Raw genomic sequence first — 25,226 nt, forward strand, 5'->3', positions numbered from 1 at the left:
TCAGAATTCGTGGACGAGAGGAGGGCGTTGATCAGTTTCGACAAAGTGATTGGTCCACGTGTCTTTTGTAGGTTCTGTAAGTGGGCCGGGGACCAATCCTCCTATGCGGCTGGGGGAAGGAGTATTATATTATTATTAGAGCACTGCTACATAGCAGCCCCACACCTAACATATCATTATAAAATAATAGAGGATAAAGTAGTAAATTTATTTTTTTACATAATATGAAAAAGTGTGAGGCTGCTGTATAGATTTATTCTTATTATTATCGTTAGAATTTTGTCAAAGTTACATATTAATTTATGTATTAATATTAATTATTTTATATTTAAAATTTAAATTAATATTATTTTTAATAAAATTTATTTTTTAATTAATTATATTAAATGAGTGCATATATTAGTACGTAATTATACTTATAACTAGATTTTTCTTTATCGTTATATATATAAAGGACACGCGTCTTCACGTGGAGTTATTTCCGCACTTGTAGTTTTTTTTTTTTCCTTGGCTATTTTGTGTATTTATTTTATTTTTATTTTCAATTAGGATGATATTTCATCTATTATATTCAATTATAAGTTATTTTTATTAATCAAAATAATTATTTTATATTAAAAAATTGATACAACCAATCAAATTATGAAATATGCAAAAATGAGTGTACATAAAGCTTTTTATAAAACATTTACCTAAAAGATGTCAATTAATAATAAGAAAAATGATAATCAAGAAATATAATGTTTGAGGAAGAGCATATCTAATATTCATCCTGAATTTTATCATTTTAAAGTATATCAATTAATGTTGTACATTTTACATAAATTTATATGTCGACCAGTTCATTGGAACTTTTTTTTTTTTTAATTGGAAATGAGACACACTATTAATATTATTGAAAATAACCAAATTTAGCAGAAAAAATATTAGTTTCCTATATTTTAGACTTCAACGTGCAATTTAGAAGAAACTATCGCTTCTAGTTCTGGCTATCTTAGGGTCTTCTTGACAACTGTTCCTTTACTGCCGTTCCTGTTCTGCCCTTTGCAGTTTGTAGCAGCCATTAACAGCCAACTCCCCCCCAACTGAAGGTGGGGGAGGCTCGGCCGACCATAAAACTGCCTATTTGATCAATGATCATGATTCCTCAACCATTCACATTAGGAGTTCTCTAGTTCAAGAGGACATAGATCATGCATTCACATGCATATGAGATGGGCAAATCAAATCAAAGTCATGTTAATGGTGTGGAATATGTCTTTTACACCGGTCACCGGCCTGCAAGTAAAATGTTTCTGCATGATATTAAGGGACAGTTGAAAAAGCATCCATCTTATATTTGTATAGCAACAGCGACCGAATCCTAACATCTTATACCGTACAATAATACAGTGGAACTTCCAAAATAAACAGAGCAGAAATATCCAAAACATAGATCAACAACACAAAAGAATAATAGTACATGGTCCAGGATTATACTGGAAGCAAAATTGCCTACTCAGCTGAGCACATAGGATATTTTGTGCAGTCCTGACAAGAGGAACTCTCTGCCTGGTTACCAGCATCAAATTTTACAGGCTAATTTTTCTATAGATTGATTGGAGTGGGAGTGGAAGAGCTAACAAGCTACTGATGACATTGAACAACAGTAATTCAAATGGTAAATTTGAGAATGTACATCACTTCTTCAAAAGCTTCTGAGAGAAAATCTTCTTAGAATATGGACTGTTGCGTGAAATTGCTTTGTGGGACTCGATTACTTCAACCAATAAGTTGTGGATAGGACCCTGGTAAGAAAAATATCAGGATGTTAGTGAAGGTTAATATGATCAGATTCTTAGTTATGGCTACACTTCTAGAAGCACCATTTCTCTGACATACATGCATGAAAAAAGAAAAATAGGAATTATTGACGAATAACTCCAATGTCTTTAGATGAGGTGGCAACATCAAACCAACCCTTTTTAATGGGCTAAGGGAATTTCTCTTTCCTTACAGACAAAAAGCAACCAAACTATACTTGTTCCATGATAACCTAGTCATCTCTCTTGTAACTTCATTATGCCATCGACTTAGTGTTGGATTTCTTTAGTGTTAGTGTTAGTTCTCATAGTCACATAGACCACATGTTTTAGGTTTGATGCTGCAGGTAAAGTACAGGGGACCCTTGTGTGTTTACAATAAGAGATCACAGGGATTTGATTCCAATACCTCAGAAACACGAAGAGCTGTTTGAACAACATAGTTCGCATGGGGATGCTGAAGCAACTGTTCAAAGTGAGAAACGGAGAGCAATTCATGAATGACTCTTGATCGACTTTCATCATTAAATACATCAAGGCATTTTTCAACCACATGGCTGCTGAACTTCTGCATTGAGAGGTGCACATAGTTCCCTTCAAATTGAGAGGACAACTTTGATGCAGCTGAAGGAATTCTTAGCTCCAAGATAAACTGAACAACATAATTTCTGTGGGGGGGAAAATACAAAAAATACAAAATATGAACAAGAGGTTCCAAGAAAATCAGTATTTTCTAAAATAAAGGAAAGAACAAAAGATAGGCAAAAGAAGAAAGGGTAGACCCAAAAAAGCATTAAAACGTTCAAGAGTTTGGACAACATTATATATATATATATATATATGAATATGAATATATTTAAAAAAGGCCTTCGAGGTGGTGGAACGCCCTCCTGAGTTGAAGAGAGAGCTTCTGCATCTCTGTCCAAGAGATACGATTCAGTATCTGAATCTGAAGGAATGAAGAGGTGGCTATTTCCCCTGCCCTGAGTACTAGACATTGACAAGGTCCTTTGTTACAATATTCAATTAAAAGACCAAATTATCATACAAGCTCATTTACTTGCAAACACAGTTTCACCGGGAAAAGGTAAAAGACTGGAAGGGGAGAAAAAAATGCAGGCAAGGATGTTGTAAGCCAATTTATGAACCCTGAGTTCAGCTTTTCATTAGCCTTTACAGCTATAAGATCCCCCATATGCATGTCCAAGGAGGCGTTCAAGGACATAAATGGACCTCACAGGGATAATTAACTGTTTTTCAATACATTGGCATATGGTTGGCCAATTTAATACAATAATAACACCACCATGACTAAAAACGAATAGGGCTTGGGTTGAAAGACTATCAAGAATAATAAGGGGTTATACATTTTCAGTAATTGTACTAAAGCTAAGTCATCATCAGTAGGCTTAGTAGGAGGCATGGGCTAGATGCAAAATATCCTAGGTTTGAAATCCAAACAGATATTTCTAGTGTGCTGGTCGAGCAACTTTCCAATTCTCAGAAAACTTGACCACCCTATGTGTAACTTTAAATTGGTCAAATTATCGTGAACTCAATCAGCATGGATCAAAATTTTGGATCTGAGAAAAAAAAAAATATATATATATATATACATAAGCAGCTTTCGATTTGTTGATATCAGGACAAGTCCTTCTTAATATCATTGTTAGTAAAAATATTTTTGAATTGATTACCCATATGCATCTTGAGCCAGCAGAAGTCCATTGGCCGAAATTTCTGCAACCAAGTTTTCTTGAAGTTCCCCAGTTGAATGGCTGATGCATCGTTGCAAAACACAACATCCATGTTGATGAGTTCCAAGGTCAACACAATGCTTTGTAGCAGCAACAAATATAAACTGCCAAATATAGACAGTAAACTATAATGAGAAAATTTGACAAAAAAATGAGCAGAAATTGCAAAAACCAAAAATTGATTCTTAACACTTTTGTGTTCTTTTTATATAAGTTGCAAACAAGGGGAGGAGGAGAGCGTGGCTCTAAGCACGATCATAAGTACATCTTATTAGAATCTAGAAGGCGATTTTTTCAGTCGCAGAACAAATTAAGGCCTTCTGATTCATGCACTTATAATCAATTAGAACACCAACTTAATTGCAATAAATGCCTCAATCTAGGATTGAGGATTATAAGCAATTACCCTTTCTAATCGCACACAAAATAAAATCACTATGAGATATGAACTACTACTGACTCTTATCAGGCAGTTGGACTTCAGCTGTGGTAGAATTGTCAATTCCATTTTTCATGTTGATGCAATCATTTTATGTTGATACTAAAATTCCCACCATCATCTACTGGGTGCACAGAGGGAGTGCCCTGACTATATGTATTAAAGAAGCTTCCGGAGACTTTTATGGAAAAAAATTATCATGCAAGGAATATGTGGCATTATACACTTAAAAAAAATTTGTGGTGTTAAACTAACTGTATATAAGTCATATGACCCCAAAAGGCAATACCACTTCTAGTTTCAAGTATATATGTTCATATAAATTTAAGAACCTCGGAGAATTTGTACAAAACCATTATCCTATATCAGATGTTTCCTCAAGGACCTCCTTGTTTTCAATAGCTAAATTTACGTTTCCCAGCTCTCGTATTGTGGGTCAGTGCTTGAAATATGTCCATGATGGATGCATCACAAACTTCTCTGCATGCATACCCATCTCTTGGCCATTGATTTCATATTTTTAGACGCACTGTCTTTACTTTTTGGCACATATCACTTCTGCGTCATGTATCTGCACAAGCTCAGCTCTGAATCTTATGTAAGTGATTTACTACAGAGGAGCATGACTAGATACAGTTTCCAAAGCATCTTAGAGATTTACTTTTTGGGTGTGCTATTCTATAGAGGACCAAAACGATCCAACAAGATTCTGAAAAGTTAATTCAGATTCTTCTATATGTTCTAAAGCTTACATGAACTCCCATGCCATGCTCTTTTCATGGTAACTAGGTAGTGCTGATTAAAAAATGCACCTCTAGGGGTGAATGGCAATTTATCCTCAAACAACATGTGGCCTGACTGTATCACTGATAAGTGACTGTAGTGCTTGCAGTTATAAATGCTACAAACAATCAAACAATTAGTAAGTGATCCAAACTCAATATAAGCTGAATTAATTATCTTTTTTCCAAATTAAGTCAGAATAGAAGCATTTATAAGACAGCATGTAGTGGATTATCAAAACCCATTCAGATATTTGTGTGTGTGTGTGTGTGTGTGTGTGTGGTGTGCTCAATTGGAATATTTTGCTGCACTTGCCAAATTCTGATGATTTAAACATGTCGTATGTTATAAGAGCAGAGGAGTCGCAATTAACTTCTTTTAATTTTGTAGACTGTTGTACATTTGTTTCCCTATCAATAATTAACCCCAACAATAGTTGTTATCAGTTGCAGAGATTAATTTTGCATCAAAAGAAAACACCATCCGTGCCGCATATTTTTTGCAAGTTTGTAGCAGCATAACAGAAACTAAAAAATAATCAAGAGGTCTTGCAAGATCATTTCATTACAAGATAAGAGCAAATCTTATTTTGAGAATCACTTTTTTTTTTAGATTATTCACAAACAAAAGGTGAACGTGCACTGCCTTACTGGAATGCAGTATGCTATAATTATGTCAGGAATGCCACATTTCTCACAAGAACGTGGGCTTCTTATACAAGGTTGGAGGAAAACACTTCAGAGTAGAGAGCATATTTGGCTTATATAGTCAAATCTAACAAAAAATCAGATCAGTTTTTAATTTGTTCCTCAAAATTAAAAGTTAGCAACAATGTTCATTTATATATTTATTAAGTTGATACAGAAACGATATCACCAAAAACTTTCTTGATTCAAAAGAGGAATCGACACCAAAGCTTAAAATATTTGGAAAAAAAATGCTCAACCTACTAACAAGTGGAGTGAGACTAAACTTTCCAAGCAAAATCGAACATCAAAAGTATTAAGTACATTTACTCCACATCCATCCATTCTGAAATAAGAAGATGAACATTAACACACAATATGGCAGCAGAGATTCAATGCTATTGAATTAAAAAAAAAATTGGGCAATAACAGAAAAAAGGTCACACGAAAATTGTAAACAGGTGTAGTATGCATGTCCTAACCAAGTTTATATGACAAAATTGGATGTTTGTAAGGGAAAGAGAGTAAATCAGATGGTAAGGGAAGCATGATTTATAGTTGAAAGGTGTGCATAATGATTAATGATCATCTCGCTCCAAAAATTCATCAACAACTTTGCAGATATGGACAAATCAGGCATACAACAGCACATAAATTCTTGACCAACACGGTGGAGTACACATATGTTTAGGATGATATCATGTAAACTCTGGAAATTTAAGAAAATAAAACTCTTCACCTTGTTATTTTCAATGCTAAGGCATTGCAAGCATCGCTGGACCACATGGTTTCCATTCAGGTCCTTGACAAGAGCAAGAAACCCCGGTTCAAGGGCTGATATAACCAGTGAAATCTCAAGGCTGGTTTTGAGAGTCTCAATCAGCTTCTGTACTACGCGAGTGCTGACAGAAATAAAAATGTTAAAAAAACAGACAAATAAAGTCATATGAATACATATTATGTTCATGACTTACCCATGAGGGTCTAAAGAGATTCTGACAAGCTGCCCTGGTTCTTCAGTTACCATTAGCAGTATCTGCTTTCTCTGTTCTTCATTACAAACATCCAACAACTTCTGCATAAGGTAATTCCCAAATGGATTCATCATGAGTTCAGCAACATGGTTTACAATCTCGTTAAATACTATTTGCACATCTTTTGGTGTACCCCCATCAAAAATCCTTTGTAAAAAACGACAACCATGCTGATCCTTTGCTAGTAAATATATGTACCCTTGGGCTTCAGCCAAGGAGTTATAACTAGGTGGTAGAGAGAATGGGCAATATACCCTTTCACTCCGAGTAGTATCACAAATTACTGCACTGTGATGCCAGCTATCTAGATGTGACCTTCCTACACGCTTGCTCACACCAATTTCATGCGAGGCATCCCTAATCTGACCCCTTGAACAATCAAGTCCCATGTTGACTTGATGATTTAAAGCTTCACCTTGAATAATGAAGCTCTCCTCACTAGTAAGAGACTCAAGATCTGCTTGTGGGATGCTAAGGTTTGAGGATGCCACAGTCCTCCAATTGGAAAAGGGCAGTCCAAAAAGTAGCATGTTTTTAACACTCATATGAGGCCCTGGATTCGCCAGTGAAAGGGAATTGGGCAAAGTTGGTACACCTGCTTCTTCATTCAAATTCATCCCGTCTTGTCTTGCACAGAAAGGAGACCCCATTGGCAGTCCACTCAAAGAAGTAGGGAGATTTGAAACAGGACTCCCCCGTAGGAAAAAGTTATCGGTCTGCTCTTTTGTTTTTGGCCTTGGGAAATTTGTCGAGTTATTGCAGTAGCGAAAATCAGGAAAATAATTACCAGGGTATCCGGGCGACAATCTTGACCTCGATGAATTACCCATTTCATATTCCGGCTGCAATCCTGAAAATGCCAAACCCCTCTGACCATCAAAATTTGTAGCACGTGATGGAACAGGGGATTGAAATCCCACATAATCAGAAGACCCTCTCCTGACATTATCACAGTTCCCATATTCATCAATATTGATTTTATTACTCCCACTGAAGAAACAATCACCAGAGAGAAGCCTGTCCCTGTCTACCAAGAAGTGTGTCGAATTTGAAAAATCCTCTTTTCCATTGCCAATATACACTTTACTAAGATTTCTACAAAGATTCACTTCATCAATCAAACTCCCGCTGGTCTTCATTTTAACAGATGAATCGGGTATTTTAGAATCCAGCCATAATCCATCTGGGTAATGGGAAATTACAGAAGGCAAATGGGGTTTAAGCTCTTCTATTGGAGGCGGGGTAGGTGATCCGTTGTCAGAGAGAGGATTCCCACCAGAGCACAATGTTGAGGAAGAGCCATCTGAATGCAAAGACAACCCACTTACAGGAGAGGATGCACATGAATGCTTATAATGACATGACGGATTATCATCATACATACCACACATGCCATGAGTTCTCTGACTTATAAATGGTTCATGACCACGGTCGACACGATTGGTGCTATTATGTTGATGATGGAAATTGTGTGATGTTGCATGAGGGATCTCCCCCAACAACATTTCAAGCTCTTCATCAGTGTTCATCATTTTCTCCAATTTCTCCTCTTTCAAATATCAAACAAACAAGGAGAGAAAAATATAAACAAACGTAGCAAGAATGTGACCACAAACTAATCAATCCCCGGAATCAGAAAACCCAACATCATATATTGATTCACATAGGCTAAAAAACAAATATAAGAGATTACCACTTTCTATCGTCTGGTTTATGCTCAGAATTTGAAATGAATGTGGTTTTTGTTTGTGATGATGTGAGAGCATTTCAATCGCATTTCATTCCGGTAAAAATCATCTTGTTTGGATTCTGGGTTTTCTTTGTGAGGAGTTGGTGAAGCATGCAAAGATTGAAGGATTTTACATACGGTTACTGAGGGACCGTACATATACACACACTCTCCCAGTACGGTCTCTCACGCCATTAAAGCCGAAGAGCAAGAGACGGCCTATGGCCATCAATAGAAATACAATATATAACACAGGGTGCAAGGCGAGACAAACACACCCATACAGTGCATACACTTGAGTCTCAACTCTCAACATACTATTTTAAAGCATTTACTTCATACCTTTTTCTTTTTTACTTGAAAATTATGAAGCTGACCCTCCTTCAAATGCGTGTATAACACGCTCAGAATCAACGGACCAACGGTGGGCCCCAAACTGCAATCAATTTCAATCTTTCACGGTTTGCAGCGCGTGGGAGAGAATTTATCGGTAAAATTCATATTAGTTGTAAAAAAATCTAAAATTTTAAAAATACTAAATAATATATATTAAAAAATATTAATTATTTTATTCCATTTAATTTTTTCTGTTATTCGTATCAATCTGTCTGCAACGACACATTCCAAATCCCAAATCCCCTCTTTTGTCACAAATTTTGCGTGCTTCTCAAAGTAAAACGTGCGTTTAAAAATCAATTTGTTTTTTTTCCCTTTTTTTTTTTTTTTAAATTAGAGAGACCCATTATAAAAAGAAAATATAGAGTTTAATGTTTTAAACACTTGTGTACTTTGAAAGCAATGTAAATTTTCTGGCAAACATTACTAAGAATGAGAAATAATATTTATGGTCGTAAATTAGTAAGCGTCGTCTAGTTATGTTGAAAAAAATAATAAATATGAATCTCAAATAAAAAAAAAATAATTTTTAATAATAAAACGTACTCTCTTTCAAAGCAACTATACAATACTTATACATTCCACGACTGTATATAATATTATTCAAAATAATGTTTCGATTCTTAATAAATCTTATATGACTCAAATGATATATTATTACATCTCTTTTCCTATATTAAGAGCTCTAGGTGATCTTGATCCTATAACTAATAAGTGGGGCCAACATTTTTAATATGACTTGTCGTCGTAACAAGAAAATGCTTGTACTGAAAAAACAAAATATATATATATATATATATATATATATATATATATATATTGAGAGTATATCATCAATGCATTTGAGCCACTTAGCTTAGGTATTAAGTAGTGACCAAACTAAACAAATAAGTACTTTAAAAAAATATATATTCATCGAAGACACCTTTACAAAATATTTGAAAAACATAGTACAGGATAGAAAGTCAAATGCATTATTTAGAAAGACTTATGAAGATTATATCCCTAGAAAATATTTTGTTTCCTTTATATTGTAAGATATCATTTTGCCTTTAACTGTTGACCATATATTGCTGTTGAATCTTATTTTCTTCCCCTTACAGTTGCTAATAATTTAGTAAATGTGCCATTTTATTAAAAATATCTCAATCTTACAAATTGATCTCAATTTAAATTAAATTTATAAAATAAATATAAAAAAAAAAAATTGGAAGTTTGTTATTTAGTTGATTTTAATGGTCACTTTCATATATGGATCTCATTTACTACAAGATTTTTCTCTTTGAAAAAAGAAATTAATAATAAATAATATTATTAGCATTTAGTTGACAAAATTGGAAAAAAAAAAAAAAAAAAAAAAGGAAGGGGGCGGGGTAAGAAAAAATGGCCATAAAGGAAGGAGACGTGGCCATAAAATGGTCACAGCGAAATTTGACGCAAGAGGCTCATTCGTCCCTTATTAATAAATTTATGAATAGCAATTTTCATAAATTTAGAGGTTGTTTGTCCCTATATACAGTCTTAATTTATCTTATTTTATTTTATTATTATAATTTTTTTAAATTCTCAAATAAAATATAATAAATAATTTAATATTTTTAAATAAATCTTAAAATAATAATATTATTAAAAAATAATATTATAATAATATTTTATTCAACTTTTAATTTTCATCTTATCTCATTTTAACTTTCTATTCAAATAACCTTCTAATGTAAAAATAATAATAAATCAAACAAAGCCGCTTTGCAACGGTCGGGCTAATAAACGCTCAAGAGCAGCCCTCCATTCAGTGGTTGCCACATAAGAAAAAATACAATAAGAGAAATAGACTTTACCACACACAAACCATTCAAGCACCCACACAGAAATAGGCTTTTAGCTCTTTGCCCCTCTCTTCGTCTTTGTCGATGCCCATCTTTTCTGTCTCTAAGCTCTAGCAAAGCTCCCGTTAGACATTTTCAGCCCATAAATGGTTGCTTTCAGGATCTTCGCGATGGCAGTGAGCCACCAGTGCATGAAAAAATGGAAACCCTTCAGAAAGATCAAATCTTTTTTGGCTTTAGCTCTTTGTGGCTAAAAGACCCTTTGATTTTGTGCACAGGAATTGTTGAGGTTAGGTTGGAGAGGCCAGGCACTAAAAATGTGAGGCATGTTGAGAGGCTTACAGGAAAGGCTTTCAAGGAATCTCAGTAAACAATCCTGAACCTTCAGAAACCCTTCGTCTGGGTAAAAAAGTATTAGCATCACTTGTGAGAAATTCTGTGATTCATAAGAGCGATTTTTCAATTTTTTCTGGAGTTTCCAAATCTGAAAAAGGCCAATTCCAATTTCATTCTCTCTTGAAGAACACCGGCCAAGATTCCAGTTCTGATTTATCATATTTTTCTGGGAATTTCGGCATCTTCTCCTCTCTCTTTTCCTCAAATTCTACTATCTCTCTCTCTCTCTCTCTCAAATATTTTTTCATCCCTCATTAACTCATGTTTTATCTTTCCACTCAGACCCTTTAGTTTTTAAAATCTTGCAAATCCTATGTGATTAGAGGGGGCCAAGAAGCTTAGATAGAGATGATAAACTTTCTACTTTGCTTCTTGCAATTAATGGGTTCTATTAATTATAATTTGAAAAGGTTTGCTGATAGTTTGGGGTACCTTAATAAGGCCAAGCGGTGAGGATTTTAGACCAGTGCTTCACGCAGTGCAACTGGAGTTGGAAAACGTGAAGATGGCAATGGGAAGGAGAGGGAGATGCGAGAAGGGGGTGTGAAAGGTACGAGAGCCTATGTCGAAGGACTTACTTGTTTCTGAAATACACAATGATCAGATGTAGTGCAACCATAAAATAGTTGTGGTGGAAAGCTTAAGTGTCAATTATTTATTGGTAGGCTGCTTTTGAGCTATTAGAAGCCCGACCGTTTCTAAGGTATTCTCTAAATCAAATTGTAGGCTTACTATGCCGGAAAGCTACAAACTTTTTGGGCTCATAGGTTGACTCGTCTAACGGGTCCATGCCTCGCCATAGCACGTTACCAACAACAAATGCTTGACTCGTTGTTCATTAAATATACCGGAACTAAATGCTGCATTCTCGTGATAACGCTCCTCCTCAGTTTCAATTTTGGATTTAGAGACGAAGGAAGCTCACCCGACGCTCACCAACCTCTTCTTGTTAATCGCACGGTTTTATTATTAAAAGAAAAAGAAAAAAAGAACACATGAATATAAACTCACGCTTCTCAAGCTTTTCGAACTCATGATGCAACGTTCTTCAGTCGATAAGATTGGATGAATGACCGTTACTTTTTAGATGCAAATCGAAAAACATACAAACAAGAGCAAAGGGTCTGCCGGTCTGATGCTCTCTAAAGAGCAGAGCAGGAAGAATCAGGTCAGAAAGTGGGAACGTCCTTTTCCCTCCAAGTCCAGCGGCCGTCATAATTGCTGCACAAACGGCCGGTCGAAAAGGACGTATTGGCATGCAGCTAGGAGCACTGAAGCAAAAGTTGTTATAATGGAATAAACTGTATGCGTACTCGCACAAAGCCATGTAGTAAAGGTCTTTCTCAAGCAGATGCCCGCCTCCCTAACTAGAATCTAGACTCAACTCGGTGGTTGGCTGGCTGGCTTTCTTCTCACAGCTACTTAATCATTAGCCTCGAACATCAAAGCCACCGTACCCGGAATCGCATCACTAGGCAGGCATCACAATTAAGAAGTTTATCACAAATGATCCAGGAAAATACTAATTTAAGCTGTTCACGACCATTTGGGATCGAATTCATTTACAACAACACGCATATAATGCGACATTAAGTACGTACTAATTGAAGCACTAACACCGATAAACCATACATTCTACCCAAAATGCTACTTACCTCGCCTCAGCTATTTTCTTGACCTCTTACCATGTTTGCAAAGTTAACTTGAAGCGTATATGCTTCTAATATACGCTAATACTATCTGCCAATCTCGCCTCCAACTCTTTGGTTCATCTGGATACTCCAAACCAAACGGTAATCCAGCCATGCAGAAGTTGCTACCCTGAGCAATAACCTAGATTCCACATCAACAAGTGTTTCAAGATCATAAAATTAAATCTAGCTCGCAATCTTCTGATTCATGTTGGAGTCGAGCTTCGAAAAGGCCGTACAAGGCACTGGATACTATTTTCAGAAGAACGACAGGACGATTCTATGTCAAAGATTCTGACTTTTCCTCTGATCAAAGTAAATGAAACTCGTATCGGCATCTTGAGTATAAGACAAGTGCAAGCACGTTAAAGACGCAACATACTAAAAGAATAATTTGGCCTTTCACAGAGTAGACACTAGGCGGTTCGTAACTATTTACCAAGATCCATTTTTCTCCTGTCAAGAGGATATCAGCATTTATCTGCTGGCATCCCCATGGACCGAGAAATCAAATATTTTTTTTGATAAGTTAAAAGAGATATATTAGAACATGAAAAGGGCAAGGCCCGAGTACACAGGGGTATACAAAGAGCCTTGCTACAGGCTAAGAGCTGCGAAGAGCAGCGTAAAGTTCAATAAAAGAAGTGTCATTCATTACAATAGAGGATGCCCATAGAACTAAAGTGTGATAAAAAAAATCCCTAAAGCCTTTATAAAAATCTCTTGATTTTATATTTCTCTCAATGGTGGTTTAAACTACCCTCTGTTTCGTCTTCCACAGCATTTATGCCATAGAACCCAACAAGATCAGAACTGGTTCAGTGCGGTAGCCAGATGCTGCCATCATGCAACACTGTCGACTATATCAACCCATTTACATTAATGGATCAGACTTTGCATTTATGTTATGGCACTTCATTCAGGCTTTAAGTTTCAACATACTGAAAACAAGTAACAAGGCCTATTTCATATCAATGGGATGCCTCAACAATAGATTGCCTGTTGATTGATGAATAAAGGTTGCCGGACTTGCATGCACACGAAAGTTCTGTGTGAATGCCTAGCAGCTAGCTATCATCTGATCCCCCAGTCCAGTTGCGTAATGAAGTGATCTAGCAACCAGTTATGATCTTTAACGCATCTTAAATTCAAATCCTAGTTCAAGATAGCAGGAGAGAGATAAATTTCAACACTACAAAGTGACAGGAACACGTAAAAAGAATCAATCAATAGATCATAAAATGGGCATGGTTTTGTAAACTTTCCGGTATTATCGTGATAGCACAAACTATTGTCAAAACCAAGATAAAAGAATCAATCAATAGATCGTAAAATCAGTACAGTTTTTTAATTTTCGGATACGTACCCTCCATACTAAAGGCATCCTCATCTCAGCCTCAAGTAAGTATATGGTGACTTCCAAAATGAATTGCGGCCTTCGATGTATTTCATAAATACTCCGACAAGATACTTGAAACTGCTCCTTATCAGCCATATCATGCTACTAACAGTTATCTCAAGAATGTTAAGCATCAAATGCCCCGGATATTAACTTCTAACTGCTCAATCTTCTGAGCCAGATCATGCTTCCCGCAATTCTTCAACCCATCAGTAACCATATCGAAACACCGGGATATGGGCATCAAACCGAACTCCGTCATCTCCACCAAATAATTAGCGGCCTCCACAAACTTCCCTCCCCTCCCACACATCGTTATCAACATGGTATACACTGGCCTATTTGGCGGGTGCCCCTTTGCCTTCATATCACTAAAGAAGCAAAAGGCATCGTCGAACTGTCCTCTCCTACACATCGCCTTAATCACCGGCGCATACAAGCTCGGGAACGGTCTGTGCCCGTCCTCAACTGAATCATTCAATAGCCTAAAGGCCTCGTCCACCTTCCCCACCTTCGATACTGCCGGTATCAGAATCTTATATGTATTGATATCCGGCGAAAGCCCTAATCTACACACTTCATTGTAAAGAGTAATGCAGAAGTCGACCTCACCGGACTTGCATATCGACTCGATTAGGGAGTTAAAGGTTACGACGTCGGGCACGAAGCCTTGCTTCGCCATTTTCGTGACCATATCCTTCGCCGACTCGAGATATCCCGCGTTTAGCAGGCCCTCGATCAGGAGGTCACGGCCGCGCACTGGGGGATTGAAACCCTTCCGGCTCATCTCGGCGAGGAACTCGAGTGCCTCTTTCATTTTACCGGCCGAGCACCACGCGTTCACGAGGATGGCGTATGTGCGCTTGTTGGGGAGGAGGCCCTTGCGGATCATGCGGCGGATCAAGGCGTAGGCGCCGTGGAAGAGCTTAGCTTCGCAGAGGGAGAAGAGGAGGGAGTTGTAGATCTCGACGGTATGGGGGCAATTCAGGGATTTTCCCGACTTGTTGAAGATCTCGACGGCTTGGTCTACATGGCCATGCTTGCCGTACTGTTCAATCAGGAACGACACTGTTTCGGGGGAGGGGCAGAGGGAGAGAGAAATCATCTGATGGAGGAGCTTCCACATGGTCTGGTAATTCTGGGAGCAGGCTAGGGTTTTGACGAGCTCCTCGAACTCGATGGTGGTAGGGCTATAGTTAGGCTGGGTCCGAGCCCAGTTGAAGAAGCGATGGGACTCGGAAGGGGAGGAGGAGCAGGCGCGGAGGACGCGGAATACGAGCTCGGAGGTGACACGGAGGTCGAGCTTGTTGAGGGTTCGCTCCAGGTAGAAGTCACGGCGGACGATGTTCGAAAGGTGGTGGATGGCGGCGAAGTAGTCGTCGTTGGTAGTGGATGATACGGCGTCGTTTGGAGGTGCATCGTTGGTGGTGGTTAGGGTTTTAGGGGTTGAGAAGAGGAGGAGGAGGGGAGGGAGGGTTTGGGGTCTGCTGCTGGGAAGGAGGAGTTTAGTCAGCTTTGTAGAATGACGTAAGAGCATTTGGACTCCGGAGTGTGGAGCTGGTTCGACAAGACCGAGTAACCGAGCGAGCGAGGGAAACGTCTAGCAAATTGCGGAGAGAGGTAAGGTTTAAGGTTTCTCACATTATTTGTATGTTGAAGGGGATTTGGGGAGGATGAGCATGGCCCAATATAATAGCGACCAGCCCAGTTAAAACAATGAAAAGCCCAAATTAAGCATGTGGCGCAGTTAGGATGAGAAGCTGAAGGGCAAAGGAAAGCGAGAGATGGACGCGAGTAGGGGTGAGCATCGGCCGGTCCGGACCGGCAAAACCGACCGGACCGGCACTATTTGGACCGGACCGGACCGGATCGAATTGGGTCCGCTCCGGTCCGGTCCGGTCCCATTTTTAAGGGACCGAAAAGATTCGGTCCGGTCCCGGTCCGGGGTGAAAACACCCCGGACCGGACCGAATAGAAAAAAAAAATATTATTTATATATATTATTTATATAATAGTATTAGCATATTACTAATATATATAATAGTATACTATATGTATATATATTAAATATATTACAATATAATTACATAAATATTAAAAAAAATGTCATTAAATATTAGCATATTATATAAATATATAGTTATCACTATTACTATTATTACATATAGTTATTAGTTATAGTATAGTTATTATTACATATATTTATTAGTTATAGTATTATTACTAATAGACTAATAGTATTAGCATATTACTAATATATATATAATACTATATGTATATATATTAAATATATTACAATATAATTACATAAATATTAAAAAAAATGTCATTAGATAAAAAAAAAAAAAAAAAAAATCAACCTTGGACCGAATGGACCGACCGGACCGGACCGGACCGAATAGGACCGGACCGGACCGGTCCTGATGGAGTTCGGTCCGGTCCAGGGTTGGAAAACCCTGGACCGAATAGGTCCGGTCCGGTCCACAAAACCTCCCCGGACCGGACCGGACCGGACCAAACTCACCCCTAGACGCGAGGCATAACCAATCTGACGGAGATGCCTTCGAATCTCGAGTCTTTCCAGAAGCTGCTCCTCAAGCAAGTTGTCTTTGTTGATGGAGAGGCCGTTGCCAACATATATCCACTGTTGTGTTACCTTAAACTGAATTATTCAAAATGGTAACAAGGATCCAATGGCCCGAAGAAATCTCAATCACCTAAATCACAGGTCTGGGGACCTATAAGATTTTTTTCCTTATATTGCAATGGTCTTGAAACTATAGGGTGGACATTGACACGACTGAAACTATGTAGAATTTTTCTAACATTAATTATAGTCAATTTCTGTTGTTTGTCAGTGCAATTACCCCCGAAAATACAATTATCTCAACACTTCATTCTTGGCTGCAGAGAGGTATTTGAGTTACACATGGAAGAGTTACGTGCAAGGAGATTAAAGTATTGGAAGATGTTATTCAAACACTTGGTGGAAAATAGATGCATTCCACAAAGTGGGTAAAATGCTGCTCTTCCGAGCATAGTTTGTATCATACGGGCGGTTCTTTGTAAATTCAAGATATAGCAACGTTTAAAAATATGCACTCTTTAGATACAATGCTTTGTTTTTTGCATGGATTGTTTGTGGGCGGCTACACCATCTCCACTGGAAGAATGGAGGCCTCAAATCATCCACGTCTTGGAATTCGAGTCCATTACCATACTCAAATCTTATTAATCTGGAAAATGAGGGAGGAGATGGCGACTTTCAAGACTTAACAACGAAAAACAAGGGATCAGCTCTTCTCCAATTCACCATTATTAGCATGTGACTTAAATTGCATTTACTTTTTTCCGAAGCACAAAAGTTATGGCACTCTCAACTCCCAAGCAGTAATTCATTGAACCCGTAATTTTTTTTTGACACCTGTGTTTATTCCTACAGTTTCTACAATCGAACAGTCACTGATATTACATTTAGATGTTGAGATAAATTTAAATTTTTTTTATAAAAAATTAAAAAAATAGTAAATTTTATCAACAATTAGATTGAAATAAGTTGAATTTGATTCAACGACTAAACACAATCTAAAAACCTTGAAATAGAACAAAATGGTATTTTTAAGATCCAAGAACTCTGGAAAGCATTTCTTCTTTCATGAGCTACTTCCTCACACAGTACGTCAACCTCAAGGTCTCTCAATGTAAGTCTCTGGGTGGTTACCTACTATAAGCAAATTTCAAAATAACCTCGTTCTCAATCTTGATGTAATTAAATAGGACTCCTTCATGTAGGGTGATACCCGCATATGCAGGGCGGCGTTACCCCTTTCTCCACACCCCACTTCCGCATATGCAAGGGATGGATTTTTCACCCCTGCACCCCGCTTCCGCTAGGGAGCTAGATGCAAGGCGGATGATCCTGTCACCAACACCTGACCGATGGGGTCCGCCCCACCCATGCAGATGCAGCCAGACGGGGACGGTTTAGAGGGGTGTGGGACCCGCTGCCACCCCTACCTTCATGTTCCTCACCCTAATTTTAAACGTCGTGGTAACATCTTGACCGTGGATGAGCGACACGTGTCCTCATCCAGCTTGGTCTTGTTCCAGGCCAAATCCAGTTCCGTCTTGCCTAATTTGTAAGCTCTCATCTATATCTCTCTCTCTCTAAATTTTTATATAATAATATATAGAAGAAAGAGAGGGACCTTACTCGGTGCTTTCAACAATGGAAGAGAAGTCATCGCGCCCCAACCTTAAGCGCTCTATCTATGACGTCCAAGACGACGCCGACGATGACAACAAACCTCCCGCGTAATCTCTCTACTCTCTCTCTCTCAACCCTAATCTCAGTTTTCAATTTCCCTCCCTATTCCATCTTATTTATCATATCTGTATCCTTCAATTACTATCATTTCTGTTTGTTTCTAGACATACACTCTTTATGGAAACTGCCTACTTTTTTAATTTTTATTTTGTTGTATCACAGTATCAGTTCATATGGCCCTTAATAGTTCCTATATTTCTTCGCCATCGGGTCGTTCATATTTTCATTTTGTGGTTTCTTTCTTATTGTTAAATAAAACCGTACGGTCATGTGTAGTTGATGGAAATTTACAATTCATGGTTTTTCTCTTATAATATGGAAAAATGGAATCCCTTCATGTTTATTAAACAAACAGGGTATTAGTGTGCTTGATAGTTGGACCCCTAGGGGCATATATTCTTCTGGCATACATTACTTGGTTTATTTCAATCTTTGATTGGTCAATATCCGTTTTGGAAATCTCTTTCCTTACTCGCCATTAGATGCTATGTCTTTAATTTTGCTGACTTTGGTGATGATTGGTTTCAAAGGCAAAAGAGGGTCAGGTTTCCGAAGGGTAAGAAGGTTAAGCCAGGAGATGAAGGGGTGGACAGAGGTCAAGCTGATGAAGCCCCGAGTGAGGTACTGAATCCTCGCCTTGCTGCTAAGGAGCGTGCGAAGCGTCGGAATCAGATCACTGCTGAACTGTTTACTGAAGAAAGCAGAGGCATAATTAACGATGTCACGGCAGCTGAAGTTGCTTACATGGTTTGTATTTTCCTCTTTTTTTTTCAACTCTAACCTTGTCATCAATTACTGTGCTCATTATGCTGTTTACATTATCAAGATGTGTCCTGACTAAACTGGCATTTTTATATATGGATTCCTTCATTATTGCGTATCTTTGTCATTTATATGTTTATTGCTACCAAACTTCTGTCACTTTACACCTCCTTTCAAGTTTCTATTATTCGATTGCATATTTTCCTCCCAGGACCCAAGTTTCCACAATTGGAATGTTATATTTTCCTCTTAATTGGAGATTATTTATCAAAAAAAAAATATATATATATATTTTCCTCTTAATTGGAGATTGATATCTAGGCCTCCCCATTATGGCTAATGAACAGTTTTTGTGTTTCTTCCACTAATGAATCGTTTCTAGCATTCATATGACTCTCTTCAACTCTGGGATGAAGTTGGATCATGCATGCTTTTATTCTCAGAGTAGAGTTATAATCTGCAGTGATTATTTCTTGGATTGGCAGCATTCTTTAGAGTCAAGATGATTGCCAGATTCATCTGTTATTGGATCAATGGAAAGGATAGCCAATGATGGGGATATCTTTTGACAGGATAATGAGAACTTTGTTGAGGATGGGATTCAAATGGAACCTTTCAATTTAGACAGAGAGAGGGAAGAAGGTTATTTTGATGCAGATGGAAATTTTGTTGAATATGTCAATGATAAGGAAATTAAGGTAAAGCATCTTACTCATGTGAAACATTTTTAGCAGCATCAAACAGGTTTATTTAGTTCCTATGGATTCTTTTAGGATGCGTGGCTTGATAGTGTTGACATTGAACCAAAATATGCCGGAAAAGGCTCCATTGTGACAAACAGTGAAGATGAAATCGATGAACTGTCTGCCGAAGACGTCGGAAAGATGAAGAGGCGTATTGCTGACCTACTTGAGCCAGGAGAAACGGTATATTATATGTTTACGCATTGGTGTGGTTTTATTTAATTCTCTTCACAATTAAAATTACTTCTTTCTGTTGAAGAATCCCTGCAAAACAAAACTAGTTTGATCCTTAAATCTCTTTTTAATAGATATTTTGTTACTATGTATCAGTCCCTCAATATTATACACTCTTTTCTCCCCCATAAAGTGATCACAATGACATTTATTATGTATGGTATTGGTGGTCTTTTGTATTGAATGTGCAGTGGTCTATAAATATATTGATACATGCAATGTTTATAAAGATAGTCTGGATTTAATTTTTATCTAATTGGCCACAAAGTCATTTATATAAGAATTTGCATTAGTGTAAATATAGTCAAAATTTGAGTGAAGGCTCATGCTTAGGTTTGCATTGGATCGGTAATTTTATTACATAAGTTATGGACAGGCTTGAAAATAATCATGAAAAAGCTGTAAAGTATCTCATACAGATTCGTCTGTTTTCAAGACTCTAATCTCGGTATTACTAGCAAACCCAAATGGTTTAGTTATTTTCCAATTTAAAATCAATCTAAGATGTATTGAAATCAAATTGAAGTTTGGGTTGTCCCAAAATGTAGTTCATTGTTTTTTTCTTTTATGAAGGGCCCTACCCCTGGGAGCCCCTAGTGTGGAATAAAACTCAGGATGTGCCTCTAGACATGCTTAAAGAATTCACTGACTCTGATTTACTGTATTGTGTTTGGGCCGATCTCAACTGCCATTCAGTATTATATTTTTCAGCTTTATTTTTTCAACTCAAGCTATTGCCAAACAATGAGTTGCAGCATTATTTCATCACAGTGTTAGTCACAAACAAATTAAGAGATGTGTATATTCATTTATGGATAAGGAAGTTAATTTTACATATCCTGTTAGGTTTTACAAGCTTTGAGAAGGTTAAAGGGAGCTTCAAACAACAGGAAGGAGAAGATGTCAGCTGAAACAAAGCTGGTGTTTGACCAGCTCACTGAAGATGCAATGAAGCTGATGGAGAATGGTGAATATGGTAAAGTTAGTTACTTCGTTGGGCTTGCTTTTTCAGCAATTTTGATTATAGTCTCCACTATCTATGTGTTCATATCAACCCCTAGTCTCCTTAGTACTGAGAAAATATGCTTTTTTATTCAACTTTCTACAAGGAATCCAATTCTGTTGGTTTTATTGGATTGCTTATCAGTGGGAGTTCTGTTCTGCAGATGTGTATCATGAAAAGCGGGAGGTTTTTGAGCGAGAGGCAGGTCAGTGTTTTACTCGGTATTTAATTATTTAAAAAACAGGGTGTACTTGGTATTCTTTCTTTCTTTATATATATATATATTTTTTGGCTAGCCATATTTGTACCCTTTTTGTAAGTAGAGCATGCATGTGCATGGTTTCTTATTTTGGTTTACTATCTTATCTGTGTTTCTGGTTGTCCTCCAGATAATACCATTTATCTTCCTGACATGTTAAAGAAGATTTTTCAATATTGATAATGTAAGATTTTTCAATATTGATATGTACGTCTGTATGGGTGCACATGTTTGTTTTCATGTCCTAGAATGTTTAGCTACCTGATGTGATCAAGGATATTTTCAATATCAATGTGGGATTCGCTTATGGATTGAGGAGTATTAAACTTGTACAGGTCAAGCATCTTTTCATTTTTTTAAATTCATAAGAGGAAGGTGTGTAACAGGACTTCCCTCTTGTTTTTATCATTGCATTAAGATTTTAATCTTTTAATTTCATTTCTTTTACATAAGATTCTTTCCAGAGAAGAGTCACTTTCTCTCTCTTTAATCACACTTTCATTTAAGTTTGTGCAAAAGGTTGCATAGATATTACTTATTAACTATGCTCGTTTTTATTCATCTTTTTCAGAAGGTTATGAGAGGTTAGCCAAGGCAAGAGGGGAAGGCACATCAATAAGTGCTGGTCTGGGGGATTCTCATTATTCCAACATAGAGCAGGGCTTGCTGTCTGATGTAACAGATCCCGGAGTGGCCTCTAAATTGCTCCCTGATCATGTTGTGGATACCTTGAACCCAAATGTACCTATTGCTGAAACATCAAGCAATGATGCCGATGCTTATGATATGTTCGGCGAGGATGATGAACATGCTACTGCCGAACCATTGTTTGGTGGCAGTAATGTGGTTTCTGGTCCTAATACGGATACAGCAAACCAACCATCAGCAGACATCCTAAACGCTGATTCAGGCAGTAAGCTATATTATTTCTATGATTCAGGCAGTAACCAAAAAAGAAAAGTTTGGTTTTTTGTGTGTGTGTTTGTGTTTGTGTTTGTGTGTGTGTGTGTAGGGGATTATTGGTATACATAAATAGCAATTAATTCATTGCTTGATGTGGTTTTTATTTTGCCTTCTCATTGCTTGGTCTGCAGGTGGAAGTTCAAATAGTGATTATGCATATGACGAGTCCTCTGGGTACTTTCTGTCCCCCCCCCCTCCCCCTCTTTTCTGGAACTAGATTGTCTCTGATCATGTTATGTCAGTTGTTTGCTTGTTGTATGTCTTATTTAGTTGTTTTAATTTATGTAGCGGCATGATGGAATCCCACTTTCCCTAGTTATAATGATAGAGAGACTCTTTTTGGAGTTGGGGTGGGTTCAGGAGTTCAAATAATATGCAGATGGCCCTTTAGCAGAGTGAAAATATCTGGGCTTGGAAATGACTAAAGCCAAGCCTGGCTCTTATCCTTGAGCTGGACTTTTTCTAGGCTTAAGCTTGGCTCAAGTCTGGATTGAGCTCAGGTCTTATTTCAGGCTCATTTTTGTTTTTTGTTTTTTTTCCCCTCAAATTTAAGGGGACCAAGCTTGGTCAGCCCGAGTAATGCCTACTATGCAGTCATACCATCTGCTTCAATTATCAGTCCTAAGAAGGTCGTTGCAGCCCTATATTCTTTATTTCTTTCCTTTCTTGGTTGTAAAAGCATGAAAATGCAAGCAATGACAAGGCTTTTAATTACTTTGTTTCTTGGTTGTATATTGATAATTGTTGCTCTTTTCTTTATGTACATATCGACATGTATTTCAATTAGTGGAGCTTTCTTTATACAAATTTATTCTGCTTTGGCTAATTGATCTTGGCTGTTTCAACCCTTTAGGTACTACTATAGCAGCAGTTTGGGGTATTATTATGACCCATCTACAGGACTTTTTTGTTCTGCAGCAACAGGGCAATGGTAGTATACATGCATACTGGTGTACTTTTCCTAACTGGTTTTCTGTGATTGCCCTCAAAATAAAAGCTTCCCTTTCCTTTGAATGTAGGTATTCATATAATGAGGAGACAGGCACATATGATGTTCATCAGGTTGCATCCAATGGGAACTAACGAAGGGGGAGAGAGTTTTACTTCTTCATTGGGGACTTTGTATCGTTCATGGAGCTTAGAGTTGTTAGCTGTGAAATTGGATAGATAGGTTTGGAACCGAAACCGTTCTCCTTGAATGGAAACGCATCTTTAATTATCGATTCTCTTGCGCTAGGTCACGCTATCTTATGTTGTGTCAAGACAACATCAAGTTAGCTGTTTATGTTGTGGCAAGATATTGCTGTCTTGAGTTTCGGGTGATTACTTGGAGGCTTCGAATGGTTTTTTCCGTTCACATCAATGGATTATCAGTTTTGGTTGATCCAAAACCATCCCTGAATTCTTTCTTATCTTGTTGGATGCCATTTATATCAGCAATCACTTGAACTTTTAAATATGGCTTCTTGGCCTTCTATTAAGATCAAACGCCGATGGCTTGCTGTTATGTATACATTGCCCAAGAAAACACTCAAATGCCTCCGATTGAGCTCGGCAGTGTTTACCATGTCAATGGCAGGAGATATGCATGTAAGCTTATGCTTTTGGCCTATAAAATTTGAGCGCCTATTAATTCACCGCTGATACTGATGATTCGAGCAATAAAATTTGAGCGCAAATAAAATAATGTTAATTTAAATTTTAAATTGAAGATGACAATATTTATATGCAAATCAATACATGAATTTACTTGTATATAACAAAACTCTTTGCCTCCTATAATTTAACGTTCTTCTCTATTCACTTTTATTTGTAAATATGATATAAAAACCAATTTTATTGTTGCTGAGATTTTATTAAATGAACCTGCAAAATACAAAATCCTACTGCACGTGAGTTCAGACTTTCAGCTGGTTTGGATCCACAAACCTAAAATGTCTCGTTTCATCTTATCTTCATGCACAACTTTTACAAATTTTTACATAAAATATAATAAACAAATCTACTTTTTTCAATCCCAAAACAAAATTAATACTAAAAAATTATATTATAATAATATTTTATTCAACTTTTAACAAAATATCTTATCTCATCTTATCTGAACTGTGGAACCAATCAATATAATGTATTTGATTAATCCTGTAAATCAAGATTTCAATTGGGATGATTTGGCTCAGCTTTGAATCTCTCTTTCTTTTTCTTTTTTTCTCCTTTCAAGATGAACTTGGTTCAGGCTTGAATCTAATCAGATGCAAATATATCAAGTCAAGAGAAGCATCCCAGTAGCCTAGCAAGAACAATGAAACCCAGTAAGTGATAGGTGCTTCGACCTTTTTTGAGCTTTTGTAGCTTCTAATCGGAGGTTACCGTCTGTTTCCAGGAGGTTCCCTCATCATCGGTCTCTATTGAATCTTAGGGCAGATCTAGAATGCATCTAGATTGGGTGAACAAGTGTTTCCGCAGATAAATATATTCAAGCAAGCACAAACAATAACCATAACATCAGAAGCAATAAAAACAGACACCCATGGTTTTAAATCGAAAACTTTTGAGGACAATAGAAAGAAAAACCACTCCGGGTGTTCAACCATCACCTATAATCAATCACAGAAGAAAAAGGGTACCAATCAATTTAAGATCCAGAACTGTTGGCATTGAACAACAGAACAAGCATGGCAAGTAAGGTAGCAATGACCAATTAGTGCAACCAGACCCAACAGGTAGCCATGCAATGAGAGGCGAATGTTACGTTCCTCCTAATAATTAAGGCTCCATTTGGAACTTAAACTCAATTGAGATCAGCATAGTTCAGTCTAATTTTAAGTTGAGTCTAACATCCAAACACTCAACTCTCAAATTACCAAACTCATCTCAACTCAAAACCTCTTTACACGTGGGACCTACAATCTTTTTTAACTCAACATCTCTTTATACGTGGGACCCACAAAACTCGTCTTAACATCCAATTATCCAAGCACATCTAAACTCGTCTTAACA

General features: G+C 37.3%; 3 protein-coding genes across 7 annotated transcripts; 1 reads left to right on the plus strand and 2 right to left on the minus strand.

Annotated features, from left to right (window-relative positions):
• Positions 1-1,333: 1,333 nt before the first annotated feature.
• LOC122314491 (putative pumilio homolog 7, chloroplastic) lies at positions 1,334-8,524 on the minus strand. 2 transcript variants are annotated; one of them, XM_043130115.1, is made up of 7 exons: positions 8,195-8,524; positions 7,886-8,050; positions 6,442-7,804; positions 6,207-6,369; positions 3,500-3,663; positions 2,212-2,470; positions 1,334-1,787 (listed from the first exon to the last, which is right to left on the minus strand). In XM_043130115.1, the coding sequence occupies exons 1-7, from the start codon at positions 8,265-8,267 to the stop codon at positions 1,680-1,682; spliced, it is 2,295 nt and encodes a 764-aa protein (XP_042986049.1). In that variant the 5' UTR covers positions 8,268-8,524; the 3' UTR covers positions 1,334-1,679. The 2 variants fall into 2 exon arrangements, with proteins under 2 accessions (XP_042986049.1, XP_042986048.1); XM_043130114.1 differs by having other exon boundaries at positions 6,442-8,050.
• Positions 8,525-11,882: 3,358 nt separating this feature from the next.
• On the minus strand, positions 11,883-15,635 carry LOC122313956 (pentatricopeptide repeat-containing protein At5g18390, mitochondrial). Of its 3 annotated transcripts, none has more exons than XM_043129301.1 (2): positions 13,906-15,635; positions 11,883-12,681 (listed from the first exon to the last, which is right to left on the minus strand). In XM_043129301.1, the coding sequence occupies exon 1, from the start codon at positions 15,473-15,475 to the stop codon at positions 14,072-14,074; it is 1,404 nt and encodes a 467-aa protein (XP_042985235.1). In that variant the 5' UTR covers positions 15,476-15,635; the 3' UTR covers positions 11,883-12,681; positions 13,906-14,071. The 3 variants fall into 3 exon arrangements, with proteins under 3 accessions (XP_042985235.1, XP_042985236.1, XP_042985234.1); XM_043129302.1 differs by lacking the exon at positions 11,883-12,681 and adding an exon at positions 12,692-12,845; XM_043129300.1 differs by lacking the exon at positions 11,883-12,681 and adding an exon at positions 13,121-13,694.
• A 2,458-nt stretch (positions 15,636-18,093) lies between these two features.
• On the plus strand, positions 18,094-23,631 carry LOC122313724. 2 transcript variants are annotated; one of them, XM_043128913.1, is made up of 10 exons: positions 18,094-18,252; positions 18,796-19,012; positions 19,600-19,725; positions 19,801-19,953; positions 20,851-20,980; positions 21,171-21,212; positions 21,838-22,179; positions 22,361-22,403; positions 23,083-23,160; positions 23,249-23,631. In XM_043128913.1, the coding sequence occupies exons 1-10, from the start codon at positions 18,167-18,169 to the stop codon at positions 23,310-23,312; spliced, it is 1,281 nt and encodes a 426-aa protein (XP_042984847.1). In that variant the 5' UTR covers positions 18,094-18,166; the 3' UTR covers positions 23,313-23,631. The 2 variants fall into 2 exon arrangements, with proteins under 2 accessions (XP_042984847.1, XP_042984848.1); XM_043128914.1 differs by having other exon boundaries at positions 21,838-22,176.
• Positions 23,632-25,226: the final 1,595 nt, after the last annotated feature.

This window comes from Carya illinoinensis, chromosome 6 (assembly GCF_018687715.1).
Source record: "Carya illinoinensis cultivar Pawnee chromosome 6, C.illinoinensisPawnee_v1, whole genome shotgun sequence".
Classification (NCBI taxonomy): Eukaryota; Viridiplantae; Streptophyta; class Magnoliopsida; order Fagales; family Juglandaceae; genus Carya; species Carya illinoinensis.